This window comes from Lepisosteus oculatus, chromosome 16, assembly GCF_040954835.1.
Source record: "Lepisosteus oculatus isolate fLepOcu1 chromosome 16, fLepOcu1.hap2, whole genome shotgun sequence".
Taxonomy (NCBI): Eukaryota; Metazoa; Chordata; class Actinopteri; order Semionotiformes; family Lepisosteidae; genus Lepisosteus; species Lepisosteus oculatus.
Window position 1 is genome coordinate 3,220,608 of NC_090711.1, and position 9,955 is coordinate 3,230,562.

Genomic DNA, 9,955 nt, shown 5'->3' on the forward strand with positions numbered 1-9,955 from the left:
CAAACCAGCCAGTCCCAAGCGATTATCGATCCGCTCAATGTCTGCTTCTGTCTGTCCAGAGGGAAAAAGTCCTCAGCAACCTCAACAGCACACAAAGCATCTGGGTGCTGGGGGGCTTGGAGTTTCGATTTAATCCAGGCTCAGCTCTCAGTGTTGTGTAAAGAGAGAAGTCAACTCCAGACCCTATCTCCTCTGTGGCTCCGGCACCTATAGAAGTGTCTCAGTCCCTGACTGGGAAAGTGGGTTGTGGCACAGTGGTGCAGGAATCTCTCAGCTGAGCACTGGCAGTCCCACAGTGTCTCAGAAACTCAAATACCCCAAAGGTACAGTGCTGCCCTGCTCACTCACACTGTGTAAAGCACTGGGACCTCTGACTCTCTCTCTCCTGATGTCTCAGAGGCTGTGTAAGCAGGCCCTGAAAAAATCCAATTAAATCTGAGCCTGTAAACCTCAAAAACCTCAGGGTGTTGGTTCATCTGAGTAATGGAGAGTCCTGGTGTGAGGAGAAACTGAGAGACCCCGCGGTCATCAAGAGTCAGGAATGTCTGCCATTACTGTCCCACACTGGCTCTGGAAAGCACCCATCCAGTACATCTGATGTCATCCTAAATCACCTGTCTTTAGAGATAAGGAACACGTGTAAGTTACTGAAGGGATGCTCTTCAGATTTTCATTCTGGGGGATCTTTAAATTAAATTTAATTTAAAAAAAATCACAAGATGAATAGATCACAGCAAAAGCCTTCCAAATCTTTATAAATCAAAGATTTAAGGGGTTGGCAGAAAAACAGTTGATCTGGGACACTCATAACCATCAGAATAAAGCCAAATGTCTGAGAAGTTGAAAACAGCTTTATTTCTATTCTGTTCTGTACAATGCTGGGATGATGCAGCTTACGCTTGTGACCGGTTTCACATGTCTGGGACAGGTGGTTAAGGAGAGAGGTTTTGAGGTTGGCGCTGGAGTATGATTCCCAGGGTCCCATCATGTCAATGAGAGGGAGAAGAGGGGAAGACTTTGTTTCTTCTGTCTCTGTTTCTGTCTTTGTCTTTGGAAGCGCTAGAAGGCTGAGCTGGCGTACTTGTCTCTAAGGGGAGCAGTATCGAGTGAAGTCAGAAAAACTGCTTGCATAACAAAACACAAAGTGTCACACTGAAGTGTTGCAGAGGAATGTTGCTCTTTTACTGCACGTTCTCCATCAGTTTCAGCCACTCTGGAAGAGAAGAGAGGACATTCAGGAATTTCCAGAAGAAAAGACATACTGTATATTCTCACAAATCCTTGCTACAGATATTCAAACAATCACCACCTTAAAGGTAACAGACTTTGCGGAGTAAAATCTCATTTGGACAGTGTTTTAATCATGTATACAATCTGTCAAAAAATGTAATGTACAGTACATTGTGCTTAATGTCATGTGTGCCTGAATATCTTCAGCTACTGTTGGAGAGTAGACTTAAAGGAGAATTCTTGTGTAAATGTGTTCCTGTGTTGAGCAATGAGAGCTGTGGGATGACTGAGGGACAGTCTGTAACACACTGGTGGGGACAGAAGGAGACAGGTGTGGACTGATGCGGACAGGTGCAGACAGGTGGATAAAGTTGTGGACAGTTGTGGATAAGTGGGGATAGTTATTGACAGCTGGGGGTAGGTAGAGATAGGTGGACAGACAGGGACACATGGGGACAGGTGTGGAAAGGTGTAAAGAGGTTGGGGCAGTTTTGGATAGGTAGGGACAGGTGAGGACAGGAATGGAGAGGTGGGGACAAGTTGGTACAGGCAGGGATAGATCGGTACAGGTGTGGACAGGAGAAGACAGGTGTGGAAGGTGTAAGGACACATGGGGACAGGTGGGGACAGAAGGGAACAGGTGTGGACAGTTGTGGATAAGCTGTAGTTGTTGGCAGCTGGAGACAGGTGTGGACAGGTAGGGACAGGTGGGGCCAGGTAGGGACTGGTGGGGATAAGTACAAACAGATGGGGATAGGTATGGACAGTTAGGGACACATGGGGACAGGTAGGAACACATGGGAACGTGTGGACAGATGGAGACAGGTTGGTACAGGTGGTCGCTCTTCTTACCATCAAAGTCGATCTTGCCATCGTTGTTCTTGTCTCCCTCGGCCATCAGCTCATCGATCTCGTCGTCTGTCACGGCCTCTCCAGAGGAACGCAAGATATCCCCAAACTCCTCCCGATCGATGTAGCCATCACCATTCCTGCAGGAGACATTGTTGACAATCATTTGAGTAACAATTCCTTACTTTCACATCAGGGTGACAGAGGATCGCCCAGTGCTTCACACAAAGTCTCCAGTCACCACACTGGGACATTAGGTTAGTCAGGTCCAGGGGGGAAAGAGTGTCTCCTACTGGTCCATCAATACCACTAGCGATACCAACCTGAACTTCCCCCGGAGGTCTCCCATCCACAGGCTGATCAGGCCAGACCTTGCATAGCTTCTGAGACGTGATGCGATTAGGCTACACAGTGGTAATGCTTTAGTCACACAGGGAGGTGTGTTTCATCAGAGGACCAGGGATTGTCCAGTTTAAACAGCATCAAGCCCTTCCTGCAGAGAGGAGCACTTACCTCTTGCAGGTTAACCCCCAGATGATGCTGGTCCCCACGTCTGGGATAATGGATTATAATGATTATGGATTGGGAACTGAGGCTAGTTGTCCGAGTGTGTAGGAGTGGCACGTGTGTGGTGGCAGAACCTGTTATGATATTAGTACTTGCTGCTGTACACTGTGTGGGTGATGTGCATGGACATAGCAACCTGGAGTACTGTCGACAGTCAGGTCTGTACCTGTCAAAGATGCGGAAGAACTCTGCCAGCTCCTCCTCGCTCTTCCCTTGCTGATCCTCTTTCATCTGGCGCACCATCATGACCAAGAACTCCTCAAAGTCAATGGTGCCGCTGCCTGGGGCCAGAGAGAGACAAGAGTCAGGACTGGGGGGCAGGGAACAGGCCTGTACAGAGCCACCAGGAGATAGACAGACTGAGACAGGGAGACAGAGAGACAGAGAGACAGACACACAGGTCTGGGACAAGAGTCCCACAGACAGAGCCACCAGGAGACAGATGGACCAACAGAAAGAGAGATATTCTAACTGCCAAGTGGAAACAGAGACAGGTGGACAGACGGGGAAACAGATGGACACAGGTGGATGCCTCTTCCCTGCGGCAGAGAGGGGGTGGGGATGCAGACAGTGTTTTCCAGGGCTCAGCAGTTCCTTACCATCCTCATCTACCTCCTCAATGATGGCGTCCAGCTCCTCTCTGGTTGGGTTCTGCCCCAACATCCTCATGACGGTGCCCAGCTCCTTGGTGCTGATGTCTCCGCCGCCATCAGTGTCAAACATGTCGAACGCAGCCTTGAACTCTGGGAGGGACCAGACACAGCCAAACAGCACTGAGTTTCTCATTTCTGGGTTAGTATATTGTATATACTGTAAGACAGCATAATTAACACTTCATTTGTGGATTCACCTGGGCAGTGGATACACATTGCTGTAGTGCATTAGAATATTAGGACTATTCAATGTAGGAATGTGTGGTTTCCTTCTAGGGACTAAGACACCTAACCTCCAGCTCGTTTAATTGGTGTCCTAATTGTCCCTAAGTGTCTGCATATGAGTGAGACCCATCCAGGGGGTAGTCCTGCATTGCACCCTATGTTTCCAGGATAGGATTCAGGTTGCTTGCTTATCAGGAGCAAGCAGCCCCCCAATAATGGCTGGATAGATGGAAAATAATAACTTTTATGGGTCCCCCTCTCCAGAGGTGTGGTTTTCAATAGATCAATTTTCAGAAGAACAGCGTGACTCCAGGGGATCTGATTTAAGAGGAACAGCTCAGTGTGGGTCTTTTTGAACGCTTTAAAATCGGAACACTTTGGAAAAAGACCTGTGTCTTTGGTATAAATATTCAGAATGTCTTAAGCGTAATAGATTCTATTAAACATCCTGGAGTAGCACCCATGGGGACAAAGGAGGGACCAGTGGGTCGTACTGCTTTCTCATTTTCTCCTGTGAGACGCTGCCAGATACCTACCAGCGACCATCTCCTCGCTGAGGTAGGAGCGAGCATCGCTCTGCGCGTCAGTCGGCTGGAAAGAGAAAAGAGACGCAGTGAATCACAAGTAGAAACTATAAGGAGTGTACAAGCAAGAACAGAAGGTACCTATTGACACAAAGAGTTATGGAAGCGTGGAACACGCTACCAAGCTGAGTGCTAATCCATTTAGTCAGTTCACTACGAGTTACCAAATGGATGTGATGGGCTAAGTGGACTCCTCTTGAAATGGAAGATCTCTCCTGCTGTTAATGTTCTTGCTTTTAGTGGGAAGCACATTTTCTGCAGGGAGGGAACTACAACACCCTGATAGCTGTCTAACATCATAGTGCAGTCAGAGATAAATCACTGAGTCATTTACATATCGAGCAGGGAGTCAGATGCCTGTGTCGTTTGTTTGTTTTTTTTGGTGTTCCTGAACGCGAGTAGCTAAAGATTCCAATTGCTGGTATGGACTGACAGGAAAAATCGTATACAATTATCCCACAAAATTTGGATTCCTGATGGTAGAACTGTGTTCACTTCCAAGCTGAACAGAGATAAAGGATAAATAGAACAGGTTTCCTCATCCATTCACCCTCTCACCCCGGTCATAGTATAAAATCAGAAAGTTGGGGAGCTAAATTCCAGGACGGGGCTACAGTCCAGTTGGTTTTCTCTGTCTCTTAGAGAGGAAGATCAAATGAGTCCAATGAAGCTGCTCTTATGGTCTTGTGTAAGTGTGGAGTCTGAGCAGGCTGACGCAGAGGCACCACTGAGAGCCCTTCACTGCAGAGACCCTGCTCTGGGCCCAGTCTGTGAGGAGATGGAGAACTGTGTGCCGAGGGGCACTACTAATTCTACTAGAGAAAGAGAAAGGCGTCATGTTTTAGTTTTTGTTACGAGCACAGCTGTCACCAGTTGACCCTCCTTATTCAGTCTCCTCGTCCCTCTCTGTTTAAACCCTCCGTTCACTCCTAGTCCTCGCTCGGTGTTAGGAATCTATCCGGCATCTGATCTTGCATCGTCCTCGAACCTCTGGCTACCGACACACAGACCTTTCTAGCGTCGGACCTTCTGACTACCCTTTCGTCTCGCCCCTTTTTGGAATTTTTTGCCTCTCTGCGTCCTCGAACCGGACTCCGACCTCTAGCCTGGAACTACCCAAGACTCTGCTGCCTCACTCCTCTCGGACTCGTAAGCCATCGGACTCTCTCAGTAACCTGCGCAGGGTTCAGAACTACTCGTCGGAATCGTTTTCCAGTCAGGATGAAGAGCAGGCGGCTCAGAAAATGCCCTATTTGACTCCTTCCCTCCATTTAAAAAATTGACCTCAGCCTCTTTTTTACCCAGTTAGCGTGCCGTACAGCCGAGACTCATCACACTTAATGTTCTGGTTTGTAAAGAGCATGTAAAATGCTTTCGTTGGGTTTTTGGCATTGTATGAAAACATCAGCTGTTTTTCAAATGTATACTTCACAGTAGGTTTGGGAGCATTACTACTGAGCTAAAGATCTCAAATTAAATATTGTTCATGAAAAAAGTAACCACTCCCTGATGAAATGCTGTCCTGCAGCTACAGTAAAGCAGTGATGTAGTTAATGTGTAGTAAATTCCCTTCTTTGGGAATTGGCCTTTCCTGTATAAGGAAACCATATGGAATTGTAACAGCATCTCATATATACTCTTGTGCAGATTGAAAGGAACACTCTGAGAAATTCCGGGATATAATTACTCGGACTCAAGCCGCTTCCCAGTCCGTAAAAGGCTGGGACTGCGGAGCAAAGAGCATATCACCCCCAGCTGACTCTGCAGAAGAGCCCCTCAGAGCCTTCTGCAGGCTTGTGACTGCTGTATTGTGTTACAACCTACAAGAGACTCCCCCTGCGGGGTGCATGCAGCTATCGCCTCAGTCCCCGTTAATACCACACGCCACCCTCTCCTCTTCCTCGCTCATTTTCACATCCCTCCTCAACCCCCCTCCCACCTTTGTAGCTACCCCTTGGTTGCCTTTTCTCCAAGCACAGGGGTGCTGGCCTCCCCGTCCTGAGGCTGGGAGGCTAGACCTCAGCCAAGCGGGTTAAAGCTAAAGTTTTCCCTACATTCGATAAGCTATTCTACCGTCACACAAACTCCACGGCAGCTGCTGTCAATCCTCGTGAAGAAGTGTTTCTGAGACGTTCGTCAGCGAGGGGTTTGAGTTCCCCGTGACAGGTGCAACCTCCTGGCTCTCTGGGGCCAGAGGGGAGCACTCTGATCACTCTGTGATCCGCCAGAGTGAGGAGCACAGCTTCAGACACATGACTAGGGCTGCTCAGCTTTCAGCCCACTCAGGCCAGCTCACCGTGGATCCATGCTTTTACCAGTTCCTCTAATTAAACTCATAATCAGCAGAAAACATTAACGAAGGTGCTGGCTGTATTAAATTCCTCCAACAGAATAGACTGAAAAGTGTCACACAATAAACAGCTGTATGTATAGACAGATAGGTTCTGCTTTCTAGCATTGACAAACGGCCCAGGATCATTTATATCTTCTATACACAGCAGTAACTCGCAGTAACTGGTACAAATACTCTTATTTCTGTACAATATTTCTAATAAGAACCATTTAAATATGTTTTACTGGTTCAAGCACAACTACACCATGCTGTTGAGCTTTATAAACAACTGTCTGTGGCTTCTTATCTTAAAAATCTACGCCGAGCAGAATCAGACCAGGCTCTGCAGCTCTAATCCCAGAGGGCCACAGCCCTACAGCTAACATAATGTATCTATTAGATTAAATATGCATTTCCAAGGATGAGTGCCAAAGTCAAGCAAATAATTCATCAACTATCTGCTCCAATTAAGTAAATTAGAACTTGGCTTGAAGGAAAGCCAGGTGAGTCTTCCACTCACTTGGACCAGAGCAGAGTAGCCCTGCTTCAGACAGTCCAGCTCTCTGCAGCCTCCTAGTGTTTGAAATGGTCTTGGCTGATCGATATTCGCACGGCCAGAGCTGCTGGGTCTGAGGGCTGGCTGGTGAGTCAGGAGCACACAGTTACAGCTCCGCTCCCTCTCTGGCTCGATTCCCCCGAAAGAGCTTTCCGAGCTGTGCTCCGGAGCCGGCCAGCGGCCGCTGCTTCCGAAGGTCTGCGCTTCCGGAAACCACACGGATCAGACAACCTGCAGATCCACATCTCCTACATGCAACATACAACTTCCCCTTCCTATTCTTCGGTCTTCACGCCCTTCACTCAGCTGCCTCCCATCCTGCAGAATGAACCACCTCAACAGGACCGTTTATGGCCTCTGACCATCCGTTCACACTTAACGCTTTATTCTTCTTAGTGACCTGACTCGCTGGCAGTCTAATTGCCTACAAAAACAAACTATGTTCTTTTCCAGTGGAGGAATGAGGACTTAACAGAGGAAATCCTCTCTTCCTGGGAAAAAACAGTGGGATTAGAAGTTCTGAAGAAGAGATTATTGTAATTAATGGTGACGTCATTAAGGGCAACACTTAAAAATCGCTCCAAAATTATTGGTTATTTTTCAAAGCAAGGGAGAAATCGTAACACTTTACATATTTTTTACATGCATATAGCCTTTGAAACTGCTACCTCTGTTGGTATTACATATACATACACTGTTGTTAATACACTGTCCTTTTTTAAGTTGAATATGTTCAAATACAAAACAGAAGACATTTTCTTGGTGAAATCTTTGCACTTTATTGTATGTATATGCAATAACAATGAAGTCTTGTTTAATGGCACATGGTAAATGCATTTTACTTTTTTTATTGCGCTTATAAAAAATAATATCCGTAATTTGTTAATACAAAAGATATTTTGATCTATCTATAAGACTATTTACATACAAGAACTATATCTATGTTTGTTCCTGCATATTGAGTTAGTAAAAATCAAAAGGGAGAAGAACTCAAAAAAAGAAACATACACTCAGGGAATAATCTTATTGAATGTACTGGAGTCAGAGACATAGTAGGATACAGTGTCCAGGCTCTGGGCAGTCTGCCAGCCTGCCCACTACTGTGCCCAGCAGTCCGTCTCGGCTGAGTCAGCCCACACGCGCCATGGACATCTGAGCGCCACCATCACCTTCTCCATCCCTCATGTTATCACCTGACACACTGGCATGTGCAGCCCTGTGCTCTGGGGCGCCATGCCCTCACTGACACTCAGCGTGCCCGCTAAACAACCTGCTCTCGGCCCAGCAGTCACATACACTGTCACCGTGCACTCCGAAACAGCCCACAGCTCTAACCCTGAGCACATTAGACCCAAAGCCCTACTGCTTCCTGAGCTGTGCACAGCACTCTGACACTGACAACTTCAACACACTGCTGCTCAGAACCCTAGCATCTAGCTACTGAACACACTGCAGTTCAGAATCCTGACATTTACGCTACTGAACACATTGCAGTCCAGCACTGTCCCACTACTGAAGTCCTGAAGCTCACTGCCTTAAGCACTCATCATTAAGAGCTCCATTCTTCCGCTTCCACAGAAGTTACCTCTGAGCCCCTTGGTATCAGTGTCTTTCACTACAGAACCTCTGGCTTGTGTAATTATTCCAGAAATCCCCAGCAATTTGAAGGGGCCAGGTTAGACAGTTATATTACACTGAAGCAGGCTTTGCACTCAAATTTCTTTTATCTGCATGAAATATTTTCTCACTGGAGCCAGAGCATCTTTTTCTATGGACAACTGGAAAGGGCACTGGGAAGTGTCTGGCAACACCAGTGCTCAATCAGTGCCCACAGGATTTAGGAATTCAAAACCTGAAAGCCCCCCCCCCACACCTCCACCCTGCAGATTTAACAAAAAGCGTCTATAAAGCACACCCCTTAACAGTAGCAAGAATTAGAATGAGAATATGCATGTTAAGGACAAGCAAAACGACAAAAAATAGAAATTCTTTCCAAAATCCGAGACAGGTTTTTGCTCTGATCCAGGTCCCACCATCCGGAACTCAAGACCTACTTATAAATCGGAAGCTGTTTTTAGGTTATTTAAAAAAAAGTGGCAGTAATAATGAATACGAGCCAGGATGCTTATCCCATTAACCAGGCACGCGGAATCCCAGGTTCATGTGTTCACGGGAGGAGAGAGCAGCTGTTGGCAGAATCCAGTGGGAAATTGGCCAGTATCCTCAGCCGGATTCAGACTTTCCTCACACTCCAGGCCGCTGTTCGTTCTTTCTCTTTGATTTATATTGGCAGAAGCGCAGACCGAGGCAAGATTAAAAAAAAAATAGAACAGACCGTCGGATCTGTTTTTCTGCAGATTCTTACCATGCTGACTTGCTAAGCAATTGGAGGGAGAGAGAGAGGAGACAGACGTAGGGGATGCAACACTTCCTCCAGCTGACAGAGCGACACCAAAAAAGCCCAGTGTTCCTTCGTCAGCCACTCAATATGTACCCTCACACCTCAGGAAAGTTTCAGCAAAAATCTTCAGGATTGGGCAAGAAACCAGCGCCCTCGGCTCTTTCTGGCCAATGAGAGCCCGGCTCTTCTGTCCCCCCCTGCCTGCTTCACGACTGGTAGCTCCCACCATTTCACCTTATTTAGCTAAAGGACAGCTAGCTCCGTGTCTCAGTGACATTTAAAAAAACTCAGTCAAGGCATTGGCAGGTTATTTTGGAAATGTTTCAACTAAGGAGCCGGAGCACATGGGGCGTCTGGTGGGATTCCTGGAGGGGGGGCTAGTGTGTGCTGTCAGATGTGACATGGCATGTAATGCATATGTTGATTGATTTGCTAGACAGATAGACAGACGGACAGAATATAAGCAGATGGCCTTGAGCACTGACAGGCAGCAACCCATCTTGGGGAATTGTGATAGATGAAGCTGGATTTTCAGTGCACAGTGACAATTCCAGGGCT

General features: G+C 47.1%; 1 protein-coding gene across 1 annotated transcript; it reads right to left on the reverse strand.

The window, feature by feature from the left end:
- Positions 1 to 833: 833 nt before the first annotated feature.
- On the reverse strand, positions 834 to 9,472 carry LOC102696099 (troponin C, skeletal muscle). The gene is made up of 6 exons (XM_069179365.1): positions 9,362 to 9,472; positions 4,061 to 4,115; positions 3,246 to 3,389; positions 2,813 to 2,927; positions 2,083 to 2,219; positions 834 to 1,213 (listed from the first exon to the last, which is right to left on the reverse strand). The coding sequence occupies exons 1-6, from the start codon at positions 9,362 to 9,364 to the stop codon at positions 1,182 to 1,184; spliced, it is 486 nt and encodes a 161-aa protein (XP_069035466.1). The 5' UTR covers positions 9,365 to 9,472; the 3' UTR covers positions 834 to 1,181.
- Positions 9,473 to 9,955: the final 483 nt, after the last annotated feature.

Excerpts from the sequence above, each read along its gene's own strand:
- LOC102696099 (XM_069179365.1), bottom strand. Across the intron at positions 2,220-2,812 it reads TTCTTCCGCATCTTTGACAG|GAATGGTGATGGCTACATCG; the intron begins GTACAGACCTGA and ends TGTCTCCTGCAG. Across the intron at positions 1,214-2,082 it reads TGGCAAGATCGACTTTGATG|AGTGGCTGAAACTGATGGAG; the intron begins GTAAGAAGAGCG and ends CTTCTCTTCCAG.